The sequence below is a fragment of the Molothrus aeneus genome, chromosome 2 (genome assembly GCF_037042795.1).
Source record: "Molothrus aeneus isolate 106 chromosome 2, BPBGC_Maene_1.0, whole genome shotgun sequence".
NCBI classification, from domain to species: domain Eukaryota; kingdom Metazoa; phylum Chordata; class Aves; order Passeriformes; family Icteridae; genus Molothrus; species Molothrus aeneus.
Window position 1 is genome coordinate 42,034,605 of NC_089647.1, and position 17,864 is coordinate 42,052,468.

Below are 17,864 nucleotides of genomic sequence, written 5' to 3' on the forward strand. Positions count from 1 at the left end.
ACCTTATCACCCTGATAATAATGGGACACACTGAATGCCAGATAAACTGCACTGATGCTAATTAATTCCAAATATCAAGATTACTCTTGACCTCTTTTACAATGAGGACTTGTGCAAGAACAAAAATTTGCAAAGAGAACTTTAGCTGATAAGATATCCAAAAGACAATGAGCATAAATACTTTACAAATATTTTTCACAGTGATTTGCTTCACTGACATAAGTTATTATTTATACCCTATACTTGTCAGTGCCTCAGATGTGAAATGCAGAGATTTTATAACAGGTGTGCAGAAAAGACACATACTACAGAAAGAGTTTGTAAAGAAAGTGGTGAAGGTTATTCCTGAGCTATGCATAGGTCAGCTTTTGAATATATAATAAAAAGAATTACTTAAGTCATAGTAGAAACTGCATGCAACTCCTGCCAGCCCTGTCTTAGCTGAGTCCCAGCCTGTACCTTGAAGAATTTTTCACCTTGACTAAACAGGCTGAGGTTCCCTGTCTGCAGTGGATTGCTGCTCCTTCAGGGTCATACACAGTATAGTGGAATTGCCCTGCTGAAGAAAATAGGTAATTGAAGAAGAATTAAGAATAAAGAAGTGGTTTGTTTTGTTTAGTTTGTTAAATCCAAGCAAGAAGCAATATGAACTTGCAAAATCATGGCACAGAAGAGAATTCTTTAAAATGCAAATGTTTGAGGCAATGAAAAATAATTACCCCCTTTTTAGTAAAGATTTGCTGAGGTTTGGAAATTTTCTTTCACTATAGCTCTGTTATTAGATTTGGGTTTTGGGAGTTTAGCTTTTATTTTTCAGTTGAATAAATTTAGCAATAAATTATCTTCTCCTCCCTCCTGCGAAGAAGATGGAAATGTCAAGCCAAAAACTTATTTTTCAGTATTCAAATAATGGCTTTAACATGACTTTCAGTGCTTAACTTGTGGTACTTAACTTTGGAGGGACTGTGGCCAAACTGAGTCAGCAGATAAAACAGAAACTGCAAGGTGGATTTAGAAGGTGAATAAGAATTAAGAGTAAACCTTGTCATTCTTCTTTGTGATTACAATTCTTTGTAATGTAATTTTATGGCTAACTTGATTTCAGTTGAGCATTTTTGATGCTTTTTCTCCAGATGTTATGGTATTTTGATGGACCTTCACCTCTGTCACTGATTTCACCCCTCCCTGGCAAGCTCATAGTGTCTATTTTTAGCTGCATGAGCTACTAATCCAGTTTCTCTGACAACTGCAATTTGTTGGAAGAAATGACTAGTGTTACTTTGTCTCGGAGCTATGAGCCCATTTCAGAATCAGCTTTTTAGCTGACCTTTAAAGCAAGTGAGAATAATGTGTCTGCAATTCCACAGGGTTTGGATTTCATTATCACAGCAGTGTGTATAAGATGGGCTGGCCCTGCTGCACAGCTCTGCCTCTCTGCTTTGTTTTCCTGGTAATTATAGAAACTGTTTACTGTACATGGAAAATCTGCAAGTTTTCTCAACTCTTGAGGACAATACTATTTCTAATCCTTTCCTCTGGAGAGCAACAGTTCACAGTGTGGAGGAGTGCATACTATTGCTTCTTCTCAAGAGGGACTTTCCCACGGACCATGACTGCAGTGAAAATCACCACAGATGTCTTAGGATCAGAATGGCAACTGCAAACATAAGAGAGACGTATGGGAGCAGTGTAGCAGAGTGGCAGCCCTGGTTCTTCCCACTCCTCTCTGGTTCAGAGCCTGAAACACATTCCTGATTCCTGAGAATCTGGGTACTCCAAGTGCATCACAACACAAGTATGACTCAGAGGGGTCAGATAGAAGCTTTAGTAACTACAATCAGAGTAAGAGAACATCCAGCCAGCACCTCACTCTCCTTTCTTTCCCAAGTGATTGCAGACACTGACCTACATACTGTTTCAAGGAAACAAAACAGAAAAAAAATTGGTGAGGAAAATTTATCCTTTCAATGTTAAAATATATATATATATACATTTCTGGGATGGATGGATTTATTAAGTAGCTATTCCAAGAAGGAATCGAGCAGTAAACAACACGATGGTTTGGAGAGATGGCTCTTGGTGAATACATCAGATAATACACTAGTGCTATCTTACAGCAGAAGTGGGGAGTTAGCAACAATCACAGATTGTTATTTTAAAACTGAAATGAATGTTCTTATAACTAGAATAAACTCCCTAGCCAGACTTCTAAAATCTTATATATTAATAATTTTACTGTCACGTCCCTTTGAATCTTTGGCTGAAGCCTGGCCCTTGCCCCAGTGACTTTGTCTCCATATGTATTTGATGTTCTACTCTTTACATCTTCTCATTCTTAACAGCAGTGGGATTTATCTCAGCTACAGCATGGCAACTAATCTGAACCAGTCCTCCACCTCCACAGTGGTCACTGGGAAGGAAAGAGAAGAGCATAGCCAAGGCAGTGGTTTATCTCATCCCTAAGCCTTTCTCCAGGACAGCTCAATCTTTGAAATGCCAGGATGTCTGCACTGACTGTAGAGGGAACTGACCTGACTAGTTCAGACCAGACATAAGTTTTAGATGCCTAAATGCAGATCAGCTGAATTTCACTCATATTTACAGCAACTCCCCAAACCCTTGGTTCTCTAGAGTATCCCAGTGCAACTTGGGCACAGCGAGACATAAGAATAATAAGGAATATTGTCACATCAAAGACATTAATGCCCGCAACTTAGTGAAGTCCTGATTTTCAGCAAGGCAGTATAAATGTCATGCATTAGGATGGGAGTTTTACCTGGAATGGGTTTTGTTTAGACTTCAGTAAAAGGCACAATGCTGTCCTGACAGTGAGCATATTTAAAGCTTAGCTTTGGGATGCTCTGTATCTCTTACTAAGCTCTAAACAAGAGTTAAATTTTGGCCTTACCCAATATGATCTGCATGACGTTTCTGCAGAAGCTACTGGGTAAAATACCACTTTCTTGGAAATTTACTACAGACAGCTCTTGGTTGAATGTGCATTTGAAAACTCCATATATTCCTGTTTCTGAAGGAAAGGTGTCAACTGCAAATTATCTCATAGACTTAATACCTTTTTTTTATGATACAACAGTATTCCAAGCTTTCTTTCTGTTTAGGTATTTCTAAACAATATTTCCTTACAGAGCAAAGCAGTCTCCATTTTTTAAAAAAGTGCTAGCATTTATCCCTACATACTTTTTAAAATACATTCTTACTACCACCTCCAAATTTCCAGTTGGCAAAGTACCTCACTTACCCTGTTTCACATCTAGTGTTGCATTCAGTATTGAAACTCATGGAGGAATTCTTATTCCTATCTCCAGAAAAGCCAAATAATACAAAGAAGCAGGACACTCTTTGCATTTTGCATTTAGACTTTCTTTTACCCCCCATAATTTTTCTCTATAAGTAGAGATTGAACTCATACTTAAAATAAAAAACTCAAACATCATGCATTTCTCATGCAATTCCACTAAAACTTTAAGGATCTAAAATTCAACCTTATACCCTCAGAGTTCATGACACTATGTGCAATACTTTCTTGCACTTTGTATGAATAATTTCTGTGTCATCCAGCTTCCAAATAGATGAAAGCTAACATCAGCACCACATCTATGTACAGCTGCCCTCTCCTACACAGAGACTTCACTTTCTTCAGATGCTTCTCATTTATATACTTGCAGGACCTACAAGAAGTTTCCAGAGATGAATGTTTATACACTTAAACACTGACAAGCACATGGGACTTAATTTAGAGGGGGATTTCTAACCCACATTTCCAAAACTTATTTAGGCATCTAGAACCTTAGGATCACTCAGCAAAGATTCAACTTTCAGAAAGACATTGTGTTTAAGCAGAGAAAATGGGATTGAGAACTATGACCCTTAATGTGAATTTAAAAATTACCTTCTTCTTCTTAGGAAATGCAAATAATCTGAACTGGGAAGCTAGGCTTTCAGTGTACAGTTTCAGAATTATTTCAATCAATCAGAAGTGCCATAGAAACTTCTAAATAAATATATCTGTCAGTACCTCCTTTTTCTTTTCCATGTGATCTGTTCTCTCATGCAATGGCTCACATCTAAAAAATCTCTCCTTGATGTTTATTTATTCCTAAGCTTGTTCTTTTGCAATAAGTTCAGAAACTCTTATATTGATTTAACAGAACGTTCCAATCTCATTAGGAAAGGGAAAAAATAATACCTTAGGGATGTATTCGTAATAAACAAATGCCAAAATGGATTAAACAGTATTTGCCCTCTGTGGGTATTAATCAGTTTAAGCATCTATTTACTGTTGTGTATAAAACAGAAACAATCCATTGTATATACCTGCCTGTTTATTACTCCTATTTATCATTCCTGGGTGTATCTTACATTAGCCCTATTGTTTATCTAGAATGTGAGACTAATCTTACTTAGTGGACAGTCTTTTAAAATACTTTTTACATCCAAAACTCTTTTCTAATTCTGGTCCATAGTTCTGATTTTGCTCTTAATTATTTAGATGACTAGCAACATATACTTTTAGAAAACTAAAAAAAACCCCACCACTTCAAAAAATCAAATTATTCCATTACATGCTCGTCTTCTCTGAGGAAGAGGATGGAAGGACAAACAGTACATGTCAGGGTGTTATTCTGCCATTTAATGTCCTGCTGAAAAGTGGTTTCTTAAGGTGATAGGTGTTGCACAGGAGCCTACACAGAAGAGATTAACATGGCTTTACTTATTGCTTAAGAGTAGTCATTAGAGAGTATTGCCAAGGAATAATTACCTAGAAAACAAGAAGCCCAGTGTGACACCTTCTGCTAATAGAAAGTTAATTTTGGGCCAACAAATTCACAAAAGCAAAAAAAAAGTATGTTAATGATAACCTGGCAGCTATCTCTCTGTTCTTTAGAATCTGTATGTGTTATTACCATCAGGATAAGGTTTACGCAGGCATTCTGGCATACAGTTCAGATGAATGTGGCACACAGGTTTTGCATAACTGGGCTAGGGGCTCAAAGCTCAAAACTTTTTGTAAATCACACACCTAATGGCATCCCAGCATTGTGATGGCAGTGCTGGTATCACATGCAAAGGGTTCAGACACTAGGAGGGATCTGCAGAAGCACAGTGGCCCATGTTCGCAACAGTCACCATGGCTACAGTGGTAACACTTTACTTATCTTGGAATATGCTTATCTATCCCTCTGACACTTAGTTCGATTCAATTTATTCTGGCCAGTGCAAGATGCTGAGAAGCAGCACAACAGAAGATCTGAGACACAGCACTTGGGCTGAAAAGAACGTAATTCAGTGGGATCAGTCTCCTTATCTTGGCCATCTTAAAAAACAGATGTCTAGTCTAAGTTTGCCATCTGTGGTCGCTGAGAAGGTTAAGCACACTCAAGGATTTAGGCAGCCTCATACTCTTTCTAAAGCAGAGGGGACAAGTGCCTGAAGTGCTTACCTGTCCTCCAGTTTTCAAAAGAAACGTTGATTGTTGGAATGCCAAAGAGGGCCAGACACTGAAGGCACTGTTGTAGCCACGGTAATCAGCATGTCCCTCTTGATTCATGTTAATTCCACTGCCTCCTTGCTAGCCAAGGAACACACCTGTTTCTCTGAAATCCTCTCTTTTCTTTTTGTCCAAATTAAAACACATTCTGCTCACTCTGCCTTTGGAAACTAAAATCCCTGGAGCAAACAGCTGGTTTAACATCTGCTTCCACTGATTCTTTAGTTAAGGCTGCCAGCAAAGTTGCCACTTTGCATCACATGTTGTATTGGGCTCTCTAATGTGAACCCCAGCCCAGAGGGAAGCAGACTGAGATGCCTCATGCTGTTTTCAGAGGCCATTTCGTAGCTACAGTGACACAGTATCACTAACCTGGACCACAGACAACTGGAGGTCAGCCTTTCTAAGCCACAGGAGCAAGTTAGCATCTGCAGAGGTGAATGACCTATTTCCTGTGACTGAATTGCTGCATTCCTCAGTTTCACTGTCTCTCTTGCTTTCAAGCATGATTAACAGCCAAGCCACAAAAGATCAATCATGTGTATGAGGTTAAACACTTCACAGATTTTTGTTGTAAGCCTGCTCATGCATTGCAAATGAATAACATCGTTAAGGAGTAACTCCTATCTGCACAGATAAATTTGGTGCTTGTGAAAGCTAAAAGACATGCCATGGCTGTTCATGCAATGACTTCACCCAAATCCACCAGTGGAAACTTGCACTGCATTCTTTTCCGTCTCCACAGATGTGAGTGCCTGCTGTGCCACCGTAGCAGTTTTGTCTCTGCTGCAAGAAGAGTAAGATCAGCCCTTTAACCCCAGTTATTCTTTAGATGTAAGCAGCTGTGTCAACAATATATGCTAATTAGAACAACAATAGGGATTGTTCACTATGTCACATACAGTGTGCTAAGGGAAGGTAAGTTGAAATCTTTTGGAGAGCAGAACCCTGACAAAAACAGGACATAGCATGCAAGATGATGGAATTATTGACAGTAGCAGAAGCCAATCAACTCCTACTTGTTGAGTCTACTGCACACTCAGCATCTTTAATTCATCCATAGCCTCTCCTGTCACTGGCACCCTCAGTCCTGTACAGCATTATGAATAATGTATCACCTCGAGGGAAAGGAACCAACTGTCTCTGAGTTTGACAAGCCTTTTTTAGCTTCTTGTTTTGTTGCTAATTTCAGCACGCTGCTATTTCCAATACTACACATGCACAATTTTGCAAAAGATCACCAGAATCCAGAAAGGAAGCCAGAAGCTCTGAGACTGCATTAGGACAGGGAACTAGCTCTCCTCAGTGAGCTCTGTGCACTCAGCAGAGGTGAGGTAGTGGCCTCAGACTAGAAGAGGAAAACTCAGAAGATGCTCCTGCTGATTCTTTTACAGGACTGTCTGCATGAAGCATGTACATGTGACAGCTTGTGGCAGCTCAAGAATCAGAAAGTTGTCCAGCAATTCAGCTTGCACCAACAACCAATGCAGGTCTCAGACTCATTTGCAATGCAACACAGCAGTTTTGGGTGCTATTTTTTTTCCATTCATTTTTAAATTGCCTGAGAGAAGGATCTATTCAGAGCTAGAAATATACAATGTGGTTTTCAGAGTTTACATCTTGGTGCAGCGCTGATACTTTTAAATGCATGCAGCATATCATGGTTTTGCACTGCTTGCTTTTTACAGGAAAAAATGGAAGATGTAGGTTAAATATGCCCAATCCTGCTGTTGGGCTTGGTAGGGAACACTGTAAGCACAAGAGGAGACAGCACTGTGAAATGGCATGTGCACACACATGAACTGCCATGGACTGTTAATGACTCAATCACAAGCATTTCTTCAAAACAGGCAATTCCCATACAAGATTTCCAAGTTTTTAAGAGCTTTGGTTTTCTGTTTGCAGAGGCATGTTTCCAGGCTTCAAAACAGACTCAGATCTGAAACTGAATGTGGGAATCAGCAGAGAAGCCAAAACCACAATCACAGTTAATGACTATTGGCTCTCTGAAATTAAAAATGAAATATCCTTTGGGATCCTACAAGAAAACCACACTTTTGAGAGTCCTGGCTTAGTAGCAATTCTCCCATGCAGACGCATTTGTCTTTGAATGGCAAATTTTACCAGAGGGATGCAAAACAAAATTTATCCACCACCCTACCACTTCATCACTATTTCCTTTTTGCTCTGAGTTCATGATCTCTATGAACTGCATCTCAGAAAAGCCTGTGTGATGGGGAGCTTCAAGCAGATGGAAAAATCTCACACAAGATCTGTAAAAAGTGTTCTGGGGAAATGACTGTGGACTCTCTTTACTGTAGCCTCCTGATTTTTGTACAAGCAACTGGCCACAAAGAGATTGATGAACCCAGCTAGAGGGGTCCTCATATCACCCTCCCTTTGCCTTGTACATGCAATACAAAATCGATCTCCTCCTTCTCTCTTCAGAGAGGGTAGATTTGTTCTGCACAGAAACTCAAGACAGCAGATGTGACTTCTTGCAGCTACATGAAGAAACACAAGAATGTAAATTCTTACTCAGAGGAACCAAAGATCATCTGCTTTATAGGAAGTAAAAAGTTGGTTCTGTAACCAACTAACAGTATATGATTTCTGTAACCATTTCAGCACCTCTAACCTCTGCACCTCATCATCTCAAGGTACAAAATTCTGAGAACCTTTCTATTTACGAAGACAACACCAGGAAAATGAGAACCATTTCCCTATCACTAAAAGTAAGTGTTGTTGGAGAAATGTTGAATCTGACTACCACCTAACTGACATGACAGTATCAATCTTGATAATAAGTTTCATTTCACTTTGTAAAGGTGTCCAACAAAATAAGCTTGCAACCTAATATGAAAGGCAGTAGATGCAACTACTACTTTTGAAAGTGCTGAGAATTTGTTTTACATTTTCCTCACACTGACAGAGAAAAATGTCCCCAGAGAGTCCATACTTTTTTCATCAACATCCCTAACCATAACACAAATAACATAATACCTAGCATCTGCACTGCAGCTCTAGGTATGTTACCTTTACATAAGCTTATGAAAAACAAAGACTGCATATTTTTATAGAGTCAGTGTACTCTGATTTGGGGAGCTAGATGATTTATTTGCAATCACTATCAATGGTGATACCAATTTTCAGTTCTCATACAGATCTCTCTGATTTTAAATCTCCTTATACAACAAAAAGTCTCTGAGAGCATGAGGATGATGATACAAACTGGTTTTGATTGCTTCTCCAATTTGCCAGTAAAACTAGCATTTATCCATCATTTACTATGAAAATGTTTCTGTTATCAAGATCAGGTGCAGAATTAACCTAGACATTTCTTACTGGCAACTATAAGAGACAAGATATTGAACTACAAGCTTTTGGTCTAAACCTCTAAATTTGTACTTTTCACATAGGAGTGTGGGCGGTGAGAAGAGAAAAAGAGCTTGGCCAGATAGGTTGAGACTGACATCAGCAACTACTGAACAATGAAGAAGTGCCAGAGAAGTCTGACTGAAATCTAAATCTACTAATGGTTACTTGAAAAAAATTCACTCTAGGGAACTCAGTAATGACATCAGAACTATGGATTTATTAGCTGGGAAGTGACATTCCTCTTTCAGTGGTGAAACATGAACTTTGATCCATTTCTGATTCTTACACATCTCACTGGTGTTCCCAGGGTAAAAAAATGCATGCTACATCCTGTCTATGTGCAAACTAATGGCTATAGGCTAAAACTTGTCATCCTGTGCAGGAAATTCTCAGATCTGCAATTTGGATGGAAATTTCACAATCTCAAGCTTGAACAGTTTTTTTAAGTAATTTTTTAGATAGACCACAGAACTCCATATGCTGTTTATCAAGGTAGATAAAAAAATAACAACTCTAATCCCAGCAATGCTCTAATACCAATGGAAGAAATCTAACATCAGTATCCCACTAGAAAGTGAGGAAATTTGCATTAAAATAGGTTTGTGGGCTAATACCCTCCTCAGGCAAGGAAGAACTCACCCCTACATAATAAGTTCAGACATCATCTGCCTGCTGAAGTCGGTGAAGGTTCAAGACAGTCCTGTCTCATCCAGAGAGGCTTCATGGAAAGGAATCCTGAAACATTCTCAGCACAGGCTAGCAATGCCATGCTGACTCACAGGGGCTACTGGTCAAAGGGGAGAAATAGAGAACTGTCATTCCATTCACAGAAAGATCCAGCTGGACATTCTTGAAATGTGGTGAAAGTTATTAACTTATTTTCAAGAGGTGCCTCATGTTGTGACTACTAAATCCATAAGCAAACTCACTTCTGTTCTGAATTAGAGAAATGCAGATTATCTTATGCCTCCTAGTTGCTGCTGAGTCTTATCTTCAATTAAAGTGATTAAAGGCCCACGTGCAGCTAAGCCACAGCACAGATTTTCACTAACAATCTGCAAGCTCACATCATCACCCACCCCAGCATGATCCAAAGGCAGCACAACCACACAGGAAAACTGACCACCACTACTTGTGAAAAAGAAAACCTGAGAAATAAAAAATGCCTGAAAATGTTCCAGATACACATCTTGCTTGAACTGGATTAACTGAAGACAATAATGCTGTACTAATTTTCAACAGCAAAGAATTGGTCTTTTTTAATTTTTTTTGCTTGTATTTGGTTTTGGTTTTGTTTGGGTTTTTTTTTTGTTTTCTTTTTTTTTTTAATTGTCTTGGACTAACAAAAATCTTGAACTGACATTTGCATTAAACCTGGAAAAGTACTGCCTTTCCATTTTGGTGGGTTTTTTTTATTCTCAACTAGATAAAGCAGGGGACCTTCAGTCAATCCAACAATAGAGGAAGTTTCCAAATGAGCAATCATTATTAACAGAATGGATTTTCAACAATCAATCTGGATTAGGAGCACAAGTCCTATTAAAAAATGTGGAAAACCAGCATCCAGAGAGCTTCCAGTGTCTGCTGGAATTCCTCAGAATAAGTTTTCACAAGACCAAATTTTTAGAGAAGTTCAGGGCTTTTACTGAAAATCAGTTTGGCTGATAATTTAGAGGGAAAACAAATCCCATTGAAGAGAACTTTTCTGTTTGTCCACACATTGATCTTCTGGACTTTGTTTATATTGTCCTGGAAGGACTGGACATACAACACTGTAGGACAAATACTGAACATTATTTTATATAAGAAGAAAGTGCTCATCTAAAGCTTTAGCATAAAAACCAGATAAAGTGATTTATCAAAGTGGGGGTTTTATTCTGTAAATATTGATTTTTTTTTGTTGCCAAAAAAGTCAAGAAATGCCTTCTTCCCACTTGTATAACAATAAGGTTTGATAGGTAGAATGTATGAAATATACAGTAACTTCTTCTGAAAAGCTATCTAAGCTCGCTCAGCTTACAGTATGTGGAATGTAATTATCCAGAAAGTGAAATATGTATAAAAATAGGTAAAATTCCTACAATATTTGTATTGAGTCATAATTCCTCCTGCCAGGAAGGTTAAGCTCTACAGTATATGTATGAAATGCTTGTTCATAAAGTTTAAAAACATCATTACCTTACTGAAGAACACATTAAATATAGGAATGCATAATCAGAACTGACTCTCAATTCTGCTTAGCTGGTGCAAATCTACAGAGAACCATCATCCTTTCTGCACAAAACAAGACCAACCTCTAATTTGAGAGTTGGGGTTTTGTTTCGTTGTTTTGTTTGCCATAGAGGGGCCAGACTGAAGTTTATGAAAGAAATTCCTCTGGAAGTGGAAGTACATTGTTTAGTATTTTTTCCCTATCTCCACTTTGTTTACTGACAGCAGTTACCCACCTTTTAAAATGATTATTGCCTGACATTACATGGAGCATTTTACTGCCTGTTCAGAAGAAGGCAGTGAAACACAAAGAACCTCCAACTCCCCTGTCATGACCCAGTTCTGGGCTTGTGCTTTTTTGACAAGTCTTTGATCTGCAGCAGGCCTCATAGGCTGGTCTCCCGGAGGAACATGGTGCCGATGTTGTAAGACACCTTTCTCACTCTGGCAGATGGGATGGAAGGTTTTGGCGGCTTCTGACCACTTCTAACCTCCAGGAAGTAACAGATCCCAGGAATTTCCTTTGGAAAGTTTTCTGGAAGCTCTTCACGGGAACGAGGGATAAAAATAAAATTTTCTTCCTTTTTCAAAAGCCTGGAGAAAAACAAAACACAGGGATATAAAACACTGTAAAACACATTCCAGAAATGCCTCTTTGGCAGAGGTGGATGCTATGTGCAACCTAGTAAAAAATGTGTTTACACTGTTATGTAGCATATAAAGAAATTCTAAGTCAAGATCCTCAGCTGATCTATATGAACTTATCATCATTAACTTCAAGGAGCTCTGTTGACTGAGATCAGCTGAAGGGATGGCTCAAAAAAACATTCTCTGAAAATCAGTGTCAGCATTCAGAAAGTAATGTACCAGAAAGAGAACCAAATTCATAATGAAAGTTGTCCAGAATACATCATTTGGCTTAATTAAAACCCTTTAGTCTGGTCAGTCTGGCAGAAATTAACATTTCAGAGCAATGGCTACCACCAGGTTTCCCACTGGAAGGCTGGTATGAAGGTGGCAGTGCTTGGGAGCTCTCCCAGATAAAAGCAGGGAGGTCAGTTTGTGCCCTTCTTACACTCAGTAGCACTTTTTTCATAAATTGGGTTCAAACACAGCAAATCCATCTTCAACAGCAGAGCTAAATCTGACACTATTCATCAACAGTACCCATGGGTTTTATCCAGGCTATTTGGTTGGGTCAGACGGTGATCCAGGTTCCCTGGATCCACAAGATGGCAGGCAGCCATCTCCTGGCATGCCTGCTCAGCTGGTACAACACCGCAGACCCCACTATGCTGCCTTCTGCCGTTTGCCACCTTAGAAATCTTTGTCTGGTTAGACCTGAAAATTTAGAGCATCTTTATCAAGTATCTTCCCCAGAAATAGCTGGACTTGTAAAATAAAGGAAGTAACTCTAGACATTTTCTTTTTGTTTCCAAAGTAAATTAATTTAGTGGTATTCAATCCCTTGCAGCATTGAAAAGAGCAGTTTTGAGACAATGGCAAATTCTGAGCACAGTTGGACATATATAAGCATTCTTCCTCTTTTCCCTCCAGCAATATTTATTTTTTCTCTCAATCAGTTTGAAGCTCAAAAACATAATTGGGAAGAATGTTGTAAGTTTCCATGGAATTTTGTAAAAGGTAGATTGTTTAATACCTGTAAAGTTGATTTCTGGAAAGCAAATGAATGAATGAACCCTCTTGCCAGGGGAATTTTGCAGGATTATTAGTATATGCACTTCCTTTACAGAGTATTTTTCATGAGTTTTGTATGAGACAAAAGTGTGTAAGCTCATTGACATATAAAGGCTTTTTCTTTGCAGCTTTTAAGTAATCGCTTGGCTAACAAAGTTTGTGCCTTTGAACTTCTGTGGATAACTTTACTTAGCATGTGGTTTGAAAGTCCACATTGTCAATTTTATGATCAAAATACTGCAATCTTTTCTAAACGTCATGAATGCTTGTGGAAGACCCTACAGAGAAGCTTCTCTTTTAATCTCTGCAAGGTTCGCAGTAAATTTTTGTGTGTCCAAACTACAGGCTTAATACATTGAAATAACTCTTCACAGCTTCCCAAATTAGATTTCTGCATGTAACAGCTGAAATCTTAGAACTTTCTGAGCTAAATCTGTAAGCTCTCACTGTAGCCATTCTTCCTCACACTGACTCTTCGCTATGGAGCATCCTGCCTTCCTAAAAATCAATGGTTTCCTCATCAGAGTGCAACATCAGGTAATTTTAATGACAGTTACACAAATCCGAAACTGTGAAGTATATCAACATTATTTGATTAAGGTCAAGGCCAGGACTAAGATTAGTTGATATTTTATACTATTTCCTCATAGAAAAAAAAGTACAAGATATTAATTACCCATCTTATTTTCACTTGTTTTGTGAATTGTAACTTGGTTGCAATTAAGTGCTCCAGGACTGACAGCCAATTAGTCTTTTGAAGATTCCCCCACTGCTGTGGCCTGTGATAGACTCTGGATCCCTGTATTAGATGCTTGATACAGCCTCTAAACCTCAGAAATTGTCCAGCTGACCTTCATTGGGATAACATTTCAGCTCCCAAGCAAGAATGACAGGAAACCTTTGTTACCAAATGTTAATGGAAGTTACTTATGATTACATTCTATCCTACTTACTTTACACTTCTGAGGGTAAAAAAAAAAAAAAAGAAAAAAGAAAAGAAATAAGATTTTCATCATGATGAAAATAACCTCTTGTTAGCTTTCTCCTAAAGAACAGGTTCTTCAAATTCCTTAAATAATATGTGGGTCCCGATATTTGGCCTCCCAATCTGAGAGTGAGATCAAAATTCAGAAATTGCCTCTGACTTCCTACAGGTTTTTGTATATACTAAAGAAACAAGTTTTCTGCAAATTCTCAGTGCATATCAGCAAAGATATTTTTCTGCAAAATCTTCCCTCTTACTTTTAGGCCACCTGTGATGTTAAAAAGAAATCAATAGCAGTTGATGACCATGGCCATTTCTAAGTTTACTGAATTCCTTTTTATGGGAACAAAGGACCCCAAAAGATCCTTGTGCCAAGCAGGTGAATGAGTAGTGCACATCCTTAGGGATGGGCTGACCTTGGCTGTTCACCAGGTGCTGATGAAGCCACTCTGTCCCATGCACAATCCATTTTTTGCACTTCCTCTATGGTTCAGGAGAAGATCCAGTGTAAAACCTTCTGCTCTGGAACATTTCCTGGGTGCTGGCACCCAGTTCAGGTTGCTTACCTCACCTCACAGATTGCTCTCAGAGCACTCCTTTGTGAACAGGACAGGCTGCCAGTTGTGAAAAGAACAATCTATCCTGAGAGCAGTCTTATCCTTCACCTTCAGGAAATTATGCTGCAGCTTTAACTGTATAAAAAATGTCCCCAGATTGTCCCACATTCAGAGAGCTTAAGCTGAAGTTACACAACCTCCGCAGTTCAGGAATATTCATATAACAACTAGTCTGAAAATATCCCAAAGCATTTATCTTAGCTGTATTTTCTGAATCACTTCTGTGAATTTCCCTGCAGGGCACTATTGCAAAGGATATTTTTATAGTAGGTTTTTCACAGGTTCAAAATTCTGGGTTCCACTCAAGTAGTTGGATACACAATTTACAATTCAGAGCTCAAATTGTGAGGGTCAAGGTACTCAGGCATTCTTATAAATTGCCTGGAATTAGGTCTGCCCTCAGCTTGTCTTCTTCAATGATGTTTCAGGGGAGGAAGAATTTCTTAAACAGTGATTTGCAGTTGATTAACTTTGACACCTTCTCCTCCTAACCTGAAATCTTCCATAGCTTTTAAAATTCTTGTTCTGTCCCTTCCTTGCTGGGAATGCTCTTGCTTTCAGACAAAAAGAGAGAGTATCTGAGAATTATCCTATTTTTTTTTCTCTTCTGCTAATTCATTTAAGAAAAAAAATCAAGATGTCTGTGTGTGAATGAAAATGGGATCATACTTAGGGGGAATCTTGAAGAAGCTTTTAAAAGCTGTAGCTCTTTCTTCACATAGATGAAATGATACAGTAATTATATTTCAAACTATCTTGGCAAGAAACAGTCACATCTTCATCACAGTTTCTATATTCAGAAAACCACAGAATCACTGAATATGCTGAGTTGGAAGAGACCCATGATGAATCTCAAGTCCAACTCTGGCCCTGCACAGGACCATCCCCAAGTTTCACACCATGAGCCTGAGTGTGCTGTTCAAACTTCTTGAACTCTCTCAGGCTCAGTGCTGCAATCACTTCCCTAAGGAGCCTGTTCCAGTCCCCAGCCACCCTACGGGTGTAGCACCTTTCCCTGGTATCCAGCCTAAACCTCTCCCAGCTCAGCTTCATGCCTTTTTCTTGATTTCAGTCACAAGACTGAAGAGATCAGTGCCTGTGCCTCTGCTTCCCCTCATGAGGAAGCTGCAGACTGCAATGAGGTCTCCCCTCAGTCTCCTCTTCTCCAGGTGGAACAAAGTGACCTCAGCCACTCCTCATACAGCTTCCCCTCCAGACCCTTTACCCTCCTTTGGACCCTCTCCCATAGTTCAATGGTTTATTTATGTTGTGGCACCCAGAACTGCCCCCAGCACTGGAGGTGAGGCCAGCCCAGAGCAGAGCAGAGCAGGACAATCCCCTCCCTTGCCCAGCTGGCCCTGCTGTGCCTGATGCCCCCACAGCTCCTGGCTGCCAGGGCACTGCTGGCTCATGTCCAACTTGTCACCGACCAGGACCCCCAGGTCCCTTTCCACAGTGCTTTCCTGCAGCCTCTTATTCCCCGGTCTACACAAGTAGCCAGGTCCCATGTGCAGAATCTGGCACTTGCCCTTATTAAACTTCCTATGATTCTTATGGCCTAGCCCTCCAATTTGAAATAAGAAAAGGTGATTGCTCATCTCTCCCATTTGAACTAACAGAGACTTGCAATTGCAGAATTATTTGTTACAAAGCCCTCTATACTGAGTGCATGTTGCCCATGAAGATCCTTAACCCCCTCCATGCCCACAGTTTTCCCCTCCATCTCTCAGAGATGTCAGGCTTTTGTACTTTTCACTGGATTGCTGAATCAGAGCACAAAAGCATCCACTCAGAACTAAACTTCAATGTGAACTTTTTTAAGGAAAATTGGTCTGCATAGACCAAAACTGAACAAAAGTTCTAAGAGTAATAAAATGCTCTACAAGAAAGGAAACTATGCATTGCACTCCTAAACACAGTATGCACCATTGGCCAGGTCAATCTTCCATAAATCCTATCTATCACAGGGAGCGAAACAACAAAAGAAAAAGATTCTTTCTGCCTTAACTCTAAAACCACTGTAAAACCTTTAGTTAACCTTGTTCGCATCTGCCCATTAACTGGTACAATTAGGAAAATCTAATTTTAATGGCTTTTCAAACAGGCTATGAGAAGACTGCCTCCTGTTGGACTACTGCTCCCTTCCTTGGTGGCAACAAGTTTCTTCCTTCACCAACTGGGCATCTTCTTGATAACATAAAACAGCTCATTTGTTTCCATATGAATACAGATAATCAATTATTACAGCACTCACTAGAAATTTTGGACGGCTGCTCTTAAAATACTCTGTATAAACATATGAATTTGCTATTGTAATGCTAAAAAATCAGTGCACTTGGTTCTAAACTTTAGCAGGTTTGAATTTCTCCCTCAGTTTCTGTGCATGCTATAAACATAGCGAGAATGGAAAAAAAAAACCCTGACTACATCTCTACCTAATTAATTTCACACTGTAGTTATTACTTTTTAAACTATGAAAGTTAGAATACTGGTGTCCCTTCTTCATACAGGTCAACTGTGGGGGATTATGAAAGGGCCAGTCATGATTCTTAATGAAATATATTGCAAACCACATGCAGCTAAGAATGGTGATTGTCCATCTCTGACCTTTAACACTTTTTTCCTCTCTCACCTAAGCAAAAAGAATATTGGTTTTCTGCTCTCTGTTTGGGACATCAGAGGCTCAGTGCACAGGTTTGCTACTAAAACGCCTCAGGCTTTACACTCATGTAACAGTGCTGGCCTCAGGACCTGCCTGGATTTTTGCAGGCTTGAGCTTTTTGTAGTTTTAACAGCTGTGTAGCCAACAGATGACTTTTTCCTAAAGATGTTTTAGCTTTAGATCAGCTGTGTGAAACTGTGGGGTAACATACACTGTTAACTACTGAACAGTGATCCAGCACAGCTATCCTGTGTAGAGTGAATCTTGAACAAAAATACAGTGTCACAAAGCACAGCACAGACAGACACCAGAGGCCCAAGGACCAGCATCACAAAACACAGTGACTATGGGGGTGCAGCCTCACAGAAGCAGGTGACACTGGGAGCAGAAACCAGTGTGTTTTGACTATGCTTCTAAAATGAGACTAGCAGTAATTTTTTGTGCCGATGAGTAAGTTGTATTCCCAATCTGTCCAAAACTAAATTGTCTGTCCACCAACATCTCTTGAAAACATACATAGTGAATTGACCAACATAAAAACAAACAGTTTTTTTTAAAGGATGCTGAGAAATAAAATCTGAAATAAGGCTCTTGGGAGAGCAAGCCCATTGGTTTGACCATAGGAGGCAGAAAAATATAAATGTAGGGATAGCTATAACCTGTAGAAGAAATGATACATATAAATAGATATAACTTGTAGGAAAAAGAATTTGATAAAAATAAAAACCAATAAGAGTTTAAAGAAAAGCCTAATTTTAATTTAAAATCCCTGTAAAGAGGGAAGCATAGAAATATTTCTTAATT

General features: G+C 39.2%; 1 protein-coding gene across 1 annotated transcript in view; it reads right to left on the minus strand.

Moving 5' to 3' along the window:
• Window positions 1-10,532: 10,532 nt before the first annotated feature.
• Window positions 10,533-17,864, minus strand: part of GUCY1A2 (guanylate cyclase 1 soluble subunit alpha 2) — a 135,485-nt gene continuing 128,153 nt past the window's right edge. Inside the window, exon 8 of the mRNA XM_066570813.1 lies at window positions 10,533-11,692. Coding sequence (XP_066426910.1) covers window positions 11,485-11,692 — 208 coding nt within the window. The 3' untranslated portion in view covers window positions 10,533-11,484. The remainder of the gene's footprint in view (window positions 11,693-17,864) is intronic.